Genomic DNA, 12,561 nt, shown 5'->3' with positions numbered 1-12,561 from the left:
ATAAAACGCATAAAATTTGCAAAATCTCATCGGTTCTTTATTTTAAACGTTAGATTGGTACATGACATTTACTTTTTGAAGATAATTTCATTTAAATGTTGACCGCGGCTGCGTCTTAGGTGGTCCATTCGGAAAGTCCAATTTTGGGCAACTTTTTCGAGCATTTCGGCCGGAATAGCCCGAATTTCTTCGGAAATGTTGTCTTCCAAAGCTGGAATAGTTACTGGCTTATTTCTGTAGACTTTAGACTTGACGTAGCCCCACAAAAAATAGTCTAAAGGCGTCAAATCGCATGATCTTGGTGGCCAACTTACCGGTCCATTTCTTGAGATGAATTGTTCTCCGAAGTTTTCCCTCAAAATGGCCATAGAATCGCGAGCTGTGTGGCATGTAGCGCCATCTTGTTGAAACCACATGTCAACCAAGTTCAGTTCTTCCATTTTTGGCAACAAAAAGTTTGTTAGCATCGAACGATAGCGATCGCCATTCACTGTAACGTTGCGTCCAACAGCATCTTTGAAAAAATACGGTCCAATGATTCCATCAGCGTACAAACCACACCAAACAGTGCATTTTTCGGGATGCATGGGCAGTTCTTGAACGGCTTCTGGTTGCTCTTCACTCCAAATGCGGCAATTTTGCTTATTTACGTAGCCATTCAACCAGAAAATGAGCCTCATCGCTGAACAAAATTTGTCGATAAAAAAGCGGATTTTCTGCCAACTTTTCTAGGGCCCATTCACTGATTTGCAAGCGTTGCTCGTTAGTAAGTCTATTCATGATGAAATGTCAGAGCATACTGAGCAAATAATAATGCATGAAAATCATAACCTCAAAAAATCTGAGCAAATACTAATGCATGAAAATCCTAACCTCAAAAAAATCACCTTTTACAATATCAGTTCCAGTGGAAAAGTTGAAAGTGTATGTTAAAAACACCCGTAGAAGGCACACCAAGATTTAGGTACATAAGCAATCTTCAGTAACATTATTTTTTTATCTTTGGGCCACTCCCGAAATGAAATCCTGGGTACGGGCCTGTATACAAATATCGCTCCTTGATGCTAGAAACGCATACGGGGCAATCTTTTTAGTTCTTTTCACTGTGGAACACATTTTTAACAGGCACTTTTTCGTCATTTTTCAATTTTTAATTTGCAGTCGCAAAACAAAACAAACGCACGGCAGCTGTCAAAGATGAACTTGATTCATCGGCAGTTCATTTGTGTCGGCATCGTGTAAATCTAATAGGTAATAGGTTATCCCGGGTTGGCGGTTCAATGCTTTCCGATATCAATTCAATTCAGAAATCAAAAACAGAAAATGTGGAAAGATATTCGATTTGGATAAAACTTTGACCACATCTTCGGTATGAAAAACCAGTGGTTTTGCACGGAAGGAAAGACTTTAGACTTTTAGTTACACACTCCGAAAAAAAAACCCTGTGATTTACATCTTATTAGATGCACATGAATGGAGCGTCGCAGTTCACGCAAATTTACGTGAAAGAACATTTAATATTATATCTAAAATTCCAAGACATGAAATTCATCGAAATAAAAAAAATATACTCCATCGCTACTTAAACCGAGAATCATTGGATCGAAAAGTATATCTGTTAACCGACTGAGCCACAGAAACACGCATCTGCTTGGCTGGTAAAAGATGCATTTAAATTCAATCGCACATGCTAGCAAAATGGAAGTTACAGCCGAAAGCAGTAAAATTCAAGCTAATCTAACATTAAGTCCTTACAAAACAAATTTTCCATCATTGGACAAATTATGTCTTTATGAAATACATCGTATGAAGGTATAAGTCACCTGTAAAATTCAATTTATTTTTTGGTGTGCAGTACTGCAAAATCTTTATAATGTAATCTAAAGAGACAAAGTCACTTACTCATGTGATCATTTTACAGATAACTGTCTGTTATGTCCAAGAAGAAGTTACATGAAATCAAATCGGGCACCGAAAAAAAAGTCAAATGCTCTTTCAAAGTATAAGAATATAAACCACAAACAACAATGTTGAATAAATCGTTTCCCTGATGTTTTTTACGTCCATTTAATCAATCTTGAGTTGGATCCATCTCTCCATCCAACCATAACAAATGGTTTGTCATACTGCAGATTTGGGCATAGTTTCATCCGAATCGATGTTTGCGAAGTTTTGTGGTTTGTTACCGTTCACTAAAAAAGCTTAATAATTGCAAACAACATCGACAGAGTAATGAAATGAAATTTATTTATGCACATAAAAAATCAATGTTCTGTATCCAAAAAGAAGGTCATTAAATGCCCTCTAATGGGAAAATGAGTAAAAATAACTATTCCCGCATGGTTAATTTGATATCTCAAACTTTTCCTCAAATACTACTCTTCATATTTTGTACGCTTTATTGGCTAACCTGAGTGGCGATTTTGATCCACCATTTCTTCATCACCACTCCACTCTTCTTCAACTTCTGTTTGATACGTTCCAAATATTTCAATATTGCTCCATAGGGCAGAAATGATTGGATAGATTTATTTGGTGGATTGAAGTCCTTTTCGAAGGATTCCACCCTGTTGTCTAGATACCACTTTAACACTTCTCTATTGTAGTGACAACTTGGTAAATCAAGCAAACACTTCAATTTGCAGAAGAATACGCTTTTCAGGCATTGTACATTCGGAAATCCGTGGTTTCGTTTCTCACGAACGTCTGGGTGTTTTGTCCGTAGTTACATATATCTTACCACATCATAAGCTATCTTGCAAATTTATCGGAAGAAACGAATTTGAACACGTCGGCCCTTATACAATTATTGTCCGGGAAGCGTTGCATCTTCACGCATCCTGTATATTTCGCAAGAATCTCATTGTACAACTTCCGGGCTCCTCTTTTGATAGTTAGATTCTGTTTGGTTGCTTGCTGACCCGAAAAGAATGAAATCCTTCTCGCAGACGAATTCTCTAACGATGCTTTGGCTTGGATTGAATTTATTGGCGATATCATAAGCTCTGGATTTACTCTAATCGTTCTCAACATCTTCAAATGCAGCTTCCAATTGTTAATTCGAAACTACGACGCTAAGGACCGATAGATAATATGTCGGTCATGGAAATATTCGAGAACGCAGCTAGAGATGGACAAACAGTTCCTATCAAAGAACTGTTAAAACATGATAGTTGTACCGAAAGAACTAGCTATCCTTAACCGTTCATTCGCTTTTCAGAAATTTTGTGCGTTTCTGCGAAAACCATTCGAGAGCAAAGAATTATATTTCGTTGGTGGTAAACTCTGTAAAAGTGTATGCAGAGTCTTTTTTGCATGTATTTGCTAACTTTTGTGCACTTTTTCTTTTGTGTCACTTATCATAGACAATTTCTACTGCATTACTAAAAACTACGACCCTTTGGAAATATGCAAGTGTAGTTATTAGACCTCAATCACTCAATCAATTTCTTTTAAAAAAAATTAGAGAACTATCGTTCTTGAACAAAAGTACGGGTGCAAAGACATCATATTAGCAAGATATCCAGCTCTCACTTTTCCCGAACAAATCATTTGCAACATCCTTTTTTGCAAACATGGTTCCCTCAGGCGAGTCCGCATCGAATCTCGTACATAGAAGCAGGGGAGAGAAATGTCAAATTCGTGCGCGCCAAAATAGCAGCACTGCGCACCCATACAATTGACATGATATGTTGAATGTGATGCCGTGCGATGGCGTTGTTGAGCTGAAGATTAATTTCGCTCCAAGCTGACAGGGTCCGACGGGTGTGTAATGTCACAGACATAACTGGATGTCGTGAATACGAATATAACATAAACGCTGTCTTCTTACTTTCAAATATCAATTAATTGATCACTTGTATTCATTATGCCAGCTTTCCCCTTTTTCATTACTAGAATTTGAAACGATGCACCTAAACTGAGTCGGTGCTATACATTTTATACAGCAAATAAATAGAAAGTTCCTACAACTAGGACCTACAACTGGTTGAAAAAAGGACCGTATACAGTGCAGTAAAGTAAAATTTCACATAGTTCTTTGGGAATATGTTAATGGTTCTAAAAAACCGACTCGAAGAATTCAGGAATTAAAGACTGAACCTGAGTTCAAGAACTAAGTTCAGAACTTAGGACAGGCTTAATTCAATTTAGTTTTTGAACTAGTTTGCAATTGAGTTTTTGAACTAGCTTCGAAACTGAATTCAGTTCCGGAATACAGTTCCAACATGCAGGTTCTGAACTGTATTCTGGAAATAAGTTCCTGAAACATAAATTTGAAACTAAATTCTCCTCCCGACGATTGAAGTCCAAATAAAAGCACGGCGTAAGCATTTGAGTTTTTATATCACGCAAGAAATCTGCTTTCATTGCCGACTGCTCCACCTGACGACCGAAGTCCTAATGAGAGCACAACCTGAGCGTTTGAGGTTTTGTACCACGCTTAAAAGTCTGCTCTCATTACTGGCGTCTGTTGCTCACGATGAACGAAGTCCAAATGAAAGCACGACCTGAGCGTTCACACTTTATACTTGGTTCGTTCTTATCAATGTTGGTGGGAGAACCTCACCTCGACATTCAGTTCCGTCTGAAGCACTAGAAGAAGTGAACGATTTTCAATCAAAATTCATCTTTTGTACTTGTCCAGTAGATAATGATATTTTCTTGACTATCACAAAACCGTCGTCTTGGTTCGAAAAAGGCAAGCAAGCGTGATGAATTTTCCTCATTATTTCCAAAAGTTTTAGAAAACTTTGTTTTTCAATTATTTATGGTATTCTCAGACTGTTGAAAATTTAATCACAAATTCCTGATCATATTTCCGATAACTTGTAGAAAAGTAGTATTCACGACAAAAAACTTTTGTTCGCTCATGTTTCCAGAAGAAAAACAACTAGTTTGAACCGTTCGCGAACGGATTGCCCATCTCTAAACACTGCACACGGTCTATTTAGCCAATTTCAACGCCTTTGGATTTTATCTACCTGACCAGGTTGGATTTTGAACTTTTGTGGATTTTTTTTGTAGATTTTCCTCTACAAAGTGAGTCGAAATTAGTCCTTTGTCAATGCATAATTTAAACCTGTAGGTAAAAAATATTCATTTAAAGAACGTATTGTTGTTAGTATTCAAAAACATACTAGTCAAATATAAATTAATTACAAATTAAGATAGGTTCGGATCATGTTGAATGTAAAACAATTACAGACAAATCAGAAGTGCGTCTTATGTTACGGAAAATCCCATCTACACCTTCATGAACGTAATTACAGCTGTATCTGTTTGAACACAAGAATATCACAATGGTAGCACAGACAATGGTGAAATGTTAATCTAGGCTTCCCTATACAACTTGAGAAAAATTGTTCAAAAATGTTCTAGAGAGACCAAAACGGAATATCAAGTTCGAGTATAGTTAGTCCGATTACATTTTTAAGCAATTTGTACTTATGATATATTATTATTCATGGCATGCATCATTGGGCGGCTAACATATTTGAACTGTAAACAGTTGTCCAATGGTGCATCTGTGCGCTTAAGCTTCGAGCAAATGAGAATTCACGAAGGTAAGTGAATGAATTCTCCACCTATAACTGCCTGCCGCAACGCAACGATGCATAATATCACAACACAATTATACACGCAAAACACACGCAAATCTAACAAACGCAATCGCAAACTCAACAACAATTTGCTTCGGGCTTTCGCTGATTGGTCGCTTCTTTCCTCCGTCCCCAACTACCCTCTGCACGATTTTGTTCGTTCGGTGAAACTTAAAACGCACCCCCTATGTTCATTTTGCAGCTGACTACCCAGTGCTGGTTTCATCTCCATGCGTTCCCAGTCCTTGTGGCGCTAATGCCATCTGTCGCGAGCAGAACGGCGCTGGTTCGTGTACCTGTATTGAGGATCATTTTGGTAACCCGTACGAAGGTTGCCGCCCCGAATGTGTCTTGAACTCCGACTGTCCCTCCAACCGTGCCTGTGTTCGTAACAAATGCCAGGATCCATGCCCTGGAACCTGCGGTCAAAACGCTGAATGTCAGGTGGTCAACCATCTGTCCTCGTGCACCTGTATTGATGGATACGAAGGCGATCCATTCCGATTCTGTGCCGCTAGGCAGAGAGAACGTAAGATTCATTTGGTTTTTTTTTCGTACACAACACCAACTGACGTAGACACTATGACCTCAACGGTGGAACGTACTTGTACTAATGTGACAAGTCAATTTAAGCGAATATTCATTCAACCAATAAGCAGTGGTATATTTTATTCATATTCTATTAAAAAAACCGTTTTTGTACCACCTAGTGGAGTAATGATGCCTTTCTCATATTGTTTAAATTTTCATAAATATCACTAGAAGATTCAGCCAAGAAATTTTTCCTTTCAAACTTGAATAACATCACAAGCTATCTTTGGTTACAGTTATGTCAAGTTAATAAGAATTTTTCTTTATTTTGTATCGTCGTACTAAATGACGATTTGCAATTTTAAACACACTTTAATCTATAGTTCCGGAACCGGAAGTCGGACCCGGATGAAATTCAATAGGAACCTGTAAGACTACAGGACCTTTCATTTGAGCCAATGTTAAGCGAAGAAAATTGAGTGAGTTTTGTTTTATTTCCGGTACTACCGCAACCAGGAACTGGGAACCGGTATAGCCGAAGTCGGTTCGTTTAATAAGTAACAAATATAACCTAAACATTAGATCAGTTTTGAGCCAAATCTAAAACAGTTTTACCCTGTTTTGTATCGTCACTCTAAATAATGGTGTGCCGTTTCTAACACACTTTACCCTATGAATGCACGATAAAAGAGAATATCAAGGATGGTAAACTTTACAAATGGTCCCATCTGATAAATACAGTTTATCTATATTAACTTTTTATTTTTATTTTAGCGCAATTCTTTGTTTTCTAAAATTTCTTCCGATAAGACGGAAAGACGGTGGCTTGGTCATAATATAAGATAGTAAAAAGAAATGGTTGTCAACGCTATCTCTGAACAAAAAGTAGCTGTCATGTTCAGATTCGATTTAATAACTTTTTCATTTCGTTGCACTTTAATTTCTTATCATTTTCATATACGGATTTTCAATACAGAATTTTGATCCGTCAAAAAGATTACAGATTTTTCTCCAGATCAATATAGGCAACCCTGCACGCTATACGAAATTAAGCAAAAGCACGTTGTGTGCTTCGTTGGAAAGGCGGTATTGTTTTCCTTTTCCGTACCAGCACGTAGCGATTATGCATCGTCATTTTGTATGACGGTTTGAACGCTTTGACACTCATAATTTCAGAACCGGAAGTCGAATCTGGATGAAATTCCACAGTATCTTTTAAGACAATGAGAGCATGGATTAGAATAAGGCTTTTTGAAAATCGATTTAACCGTTACTAATAAATCGAAGTCCGTTCCGTTTTTGGAGCTATTCTTCACTATTACCGCTGCGTTCGGAAGCGGAAACCGGGGACTAGTAGTCCCAAATTATGTTTATATATCAACTAATCAACTTGATCTGCTAACTAGATGAATTTTCCAGTAAGTTTTATAAAAATTTGCATCTCATTTCGCCATCAATTTTGAAAAAAATGCTCATGAAAATGAAAATTTTTCATTTATCGCTCTGAAATACCAGGACCGGAAGTCAAATCTGGATCAACTTTTCGGGGACTTTTTAAAGAATACAAAACCTTTTATTTGCATCTTAGTTTGTGAAAATCGCTCGAGAAATTTCCGAGAAAATTGAGTTTATTTGAATCTAAGTTTGAGAAAATCGCATTTCGTCTTCGACTCATCAGTGGATTAGCAGTTTATATTCAATTTTTATCGCATCCGTTTATGCTAGTTTATACACAAATCCTTTCATTTACGAATTGAAGGTGTAAAAACGGTGTTCGTTATTTGAGACTTATTTCGTTAAAAAAGCTAACATTATTTAGAATTCAGACACAATGCTCTAAATGCCGACAAATGATGTTTGAAGTAGTTCCAAATTCCAAGATGGCGATTTCCAGTCTTTCGATGTTCTATGAAAACCTTTACAAATTGGATAATTCCGAACGATGTTAACGTCGTTTCCAACATCTAAAATGGCATGTTCCGATCTATCGATGTAGCTTGGAATATTACATTATTGATATTATCGAAAAGAATTTAATGATGAATGTCATATAAAACGTTATTCGAAGTCACATTAAAATCCTTTCAGATCATCCGTATTCCTTGGAAACCACTCCAATGCGTGATTTGAATATACATTATTTCATTATTTGCAATGTCTGTGTTCATTTTTGCAACTAATTTAAAGAGTAACAATCTTTGATTTCCTTTCAACATTCAAAATGTATCAATTTTCTTCAAAAACTGTCGTACTTTAAAATACAGGTACTTTCTCAACGTATTTTTCAAGGTAAACGGTGTCCCAAATCGTTTATAAGTCTGGGATTTCTGATATATCATTACTCTTCGGTATTGCTAGAGCGGATCTGGCATGCATAAAGTAACGTAGATTTACATAGGCATAATAATTTACGCTGAACGCGAATTTGCTGCAAGATTTTTCTAAGAATATCATGGAAAAATAGGGAACCGACTGTCTCAGTGTTATAAAACAAACGAATATTGTTTACTGTCCGACGTTTCCGCCTTTGGGGTACGCTTTTTTCGAGGAAAATAAAGTCTATCGTTTATAGTCAAAATGTCTATAAACTATAAACGATAGACTTTATTTTCCTTGAAAAAGGCCTACATCAAAGTCCGAAACGTCGGACAGTAAACAACATTCGTTTGTATTATAAGACTGAGACAGCCGTTTTCCTTCGTCGCTTTTTCATCAATTTTTCGAAAAAAAAGTAGATCCAGCTTTGCCAGCGATTTCATTATAGACTAAACGACGTCTCATGATAAAATTATAGACCAAATTGAATAAGTTTGACAGTGACACAAGGCACGATTAACGCGTGATCTGTGAAAAATTGTGTTACCAAAAAAGATACCAGCGAAAAAATCACCCTTTATTTTTGTATAGGTTTTTTTTTCAATATCAAATCATATACTCAAATTTCACTCAAAATTAGTTATTTTCATAATACAAATATTTCAAACTGCAGAAGCGATAACTCGAGACAATTTTTTATTCAACGTAGACAACTCGAAACCTTGACTCCCAGTAATACAATTAACATATTCACTAAACAAAAAAATCATGACCTAAAGTAACGAGTTTTTTTAAACGACGGAAGACCGTAGTACAAAGACTTTCCGATAAATATCATTACTAAATCAAGGACAGAATCTCAATAGATAACTGCTCATCCACAGCAATTCAACAATATGTCAACCCCTGTAACCCAAGTCCATGTGGTTCTAATAGCCAGTGCCGTGAAATTAATCAACAAGCTGTTTGCTCGTGCTTACCAACATACATTGGAACACCGCCAGGGTGTCGCCCGGAGTGTGTTAGCAGTTCCGAGTGCTCACTGGACCGAGCATGTATCAACCAGAAATGTGTTGATCCATGCCCTGGAACCTGTGGTACAAATGCTCGATGCAATGTTAACAATCACAGCCCAATATGCTCTTGTCAATCTGGATTTACTGGGGATCCCTTTACGCGATGCTATCCTAACCCACGTAAGATCGATAGATTACCTTTATCTATGTATAGAATAATGCATGTTTCTTTTCAAAATTAGCACCCCCTCAAGATACCGAAATTGTAGCTCGAGACCCATGTGCCCCTTCGCCATGTGGTCCAAATTCTCAGTGTAGAAACATAAATGGAGTTCCGTCTTGCTCCTGCTTAGTCAACTATCTCGGATCTCCACCCAATTGCAGACCCGAATGTACGATCAGTGCTGAATGTCCAAGTAATCAAGCGTGTATGAATGAAAAATGCCGAGATCCTTGCCCAGGATCATGCGGTATTGGGGCAAGATGTAATGTCATAAATCACACACCTATTTGTACCTGTGAATCCGGTTATACTGGAGATCCATTCACAAATTGTTACCCCGAACCACCTCCACCCAGAGAACCGGTTAACGACGATCCATGTAATCCGTCACCTTGCGGTCCAAATGCACAGTGCAACAATGGAATATGCTCATGTCTTCCGGAATACCAAGGAGATCCATATCAAGGCTGTAGACCAGAATGCGTACTTAATTCTGATTGTCCTCGCGACAAGGCCTGCATTCGTAACAAATGCGTTGATCCTTGTCCAGGAACATGTGGACAAGATGCAATTTGTGAAGTCATTAACCATATCCCAATGTGCAGTTGTCCTGCCGGTAGACAAGGAAATGCCTTTGTGCAGTGTAGACCCCAACAAACACCAACGGTGACAAATCCATGTAGTCCAACGCCTTGTGGACCCAACAGTCAGTGCCGCGAAATAAATGGTCAAGCGGTTTGTTCGTGTGTGCCAGGTTTCATTGGTAGTCCTCCTATATGTAGACCGGAGTGCGTTGTCAGCTCCGAATGCCCACCGAATCAAGCATGCAACAACCAGAAATGTCAGGATCCATGTCCGGGAACGTGCGGCGTCAGAGCTCGTTGCACAGTCGTCAACCACAATCCGATATGTAGTTGTCCTGATCGATTTACTGGCGATCCGTTCATCCGATGTCAACAAATAAGTACGATTTCTACTTCATACATATGTTTCGATAGTGAAATGTTTCATTTAACCTTTTAGTTGAACCTCCAATTCAAATGACTCCAGTCAATCCATGTCATCCATCTCCTTGCGGTCCAAACGCCCAATGTAGACCCATTGGTGACACTCCGTCATGTACTTGCTTAGAGAATATGATAGGCGCCCCTCCAAATTGTCGACCCGAGTGTATAAGCAACAGTGAATGTCCTAGCAACCAAGCTTGCATTCACCAAAAGTGCCAAGATCCTTGTACAGGAGCATGTGGTGCCAACGCGGAATGCAGAGTGGTCAGTCATACACCTATGTGCATCTGTTCAGTAGGTTTCACTGGAGATCCCTTCAGCCAATGTGTACAAGTTTCACAAGACATTTCAAGAGAACCAACATCTCCTTGCACACCCAGTCCCTGTGGAGCGAATGCAATTTGTCGAGAGAAAAATGGTGCCGGTGCGTGCACATGCATTGACGATCATTTTGGTAATCCATATGAAGGATGCCGACCCGAATGTGTGCTCAATTCAGATTGCGCATCGAACCGAGCATGTGTCAGGAATAAGTGTCAAGATCCATGTCCTGGCACTTGTGGTCAAAACGCAGAATGCCAGGTCGTCAACCATCTTCCCTCGTGTACCTGTTTCACAGGCTATGAAGGGGATCCGTTTAGATTCTGCAGCATTCAACAACGTGAACGTAAGTTATGATTGTTATTTTGGGATACATTTAATAATTAGCAAAAATAGCCTGGGTTGCCGGTTGAATGCATAGGGCGCTGGTCTTACAAACCAGTTGTCGTATGTTCGAGCCCCAACCTGGAAAGATTCTTAATGTCAGTAGGGTCGTAGTACTAGCCATGCAAAGATTCTGTACGCTATGAATCGACTACGAGGTATTTTGAAACAGAAAGGCCAAATTCCACAACAAAAATGTAATGTCAAGACTGCTTTGCATTAATAATTAGAAAGTCTCCAATACGTTTACTAATTAATACCCAAACGAGTTTGAAGTTATTAAAAAACACATGTTCGATCAATCTATAATTGCAGACAATTTGAACTAAAATGTGGATTACTTTATAAGGTGAAACATAGTACCACGTCAAGATCTTAGTCAATTCTTTGTACTTCCTAAAAATAACGTTTCAGAAGATCAAGTTCAACCACATTATTAATGCTTGTATTTTATCTTCTTTTATGGATGCAATTTGCATTTAATCAAACTTTTAAGTTTTTTTCAAATATTTTTATTATATAGAAACATATTTTTTCTGTTTCATGAGTCCTGTGCTATGCTAAATGAACGTTCAACCTAACTCTTATGTCATTGATTGTTCAATGTTATCATAAAGCATATTCAAAGTAGGAATTTTTGTTACATACGAAAACACGCAATCATTATTATGGAAACATACTTGAAGTAGTCTCTCATAAGTTTATCTGGCTCTTTACACAATTATTCAGTAAAGATGTTATACTATTACCTGTAGAATCGGATAGGATATTGTAGGAATATTCTCAGACAAGTCACAAAACAGAAATCGAATTAAGATATATTTTCATTTATTCAAAACTAATAGCTGTACAAGAGTACGTAAACCCATGTCAGCCCAGTCCTTGTGGTCCCAACAGTCAATGTCGAGAAATCAACAGCCAAGCTGTTTGTTCATGTCTTCCAACATACATTGGGTCTCCCCCAGGATGTCGTCCTGAGTGCCTAACAAGCTCTGAATGTTCCCTAGACAAAGCATGCGTCAATCAAAAGTGTGTTGATCCGTGTCCGGGAACATGTGGAACAAATGCTCGATGCAATGTTAAAAATCACAGTCCCATTTGTTCTTGCCAGTCTGGTTATACTGGAGATCCATTCACGCGATGCTATTCCAATCCACGTAAGT

The 12,561-nt window shown here is 38.1% G+C and overlaps 1 protein-coding gene across 1 annotated transcript in view; it reads left to right on the top strand.

Annotated features, from left to right (window-relative positions):
• LOC131427166 (uncharacterized) overlaps positions 1-12,561 on the top strand; it is a 334,261-nt gene that overhangs the window by 279,437 nt on the left and 42,263 nt on the right. Inside the window, exons 39-43 of the mRNA XM_058590132.1 lie at positions 5,803-6,129; positions 9,332-9,643; positions 9,706-10,650; positions 10,710-11,360; positions 12,244-12,555. Of these exons, the coding sequence (XP_058446115.1) occupies positions 5,803-6,129; positions 9,332-9,643; positions 9,706-10,650; positions 10,710-11,360; positions 12,244-12,555 (2,547 nt within the window). The remainder of the gene's footprint in view (positions 1-5,802; positions 6,130-9,331; positions 9,644-9,705; positions 10,651-10,709; positions 11,361-12,243; positions 12,556-12,561) is intronic.

Source organism: Malaya genurostris, chromosome 2 (assembly GCF_030247185.1).
Source record: "Malaya genurostris strain Urasoe2022 chromosome 2, Malgen_1.1, whole genome shotgun sequence".
Lineage (NCBI taxonomy): Eukaryota > Metazoa > Arthropoda > Insecta > Diptera > Culicidae > Malaya > Malaya genurostris.
This window is presented reverse-complemented; position numbering and strand designations above follow the sequence as displayed.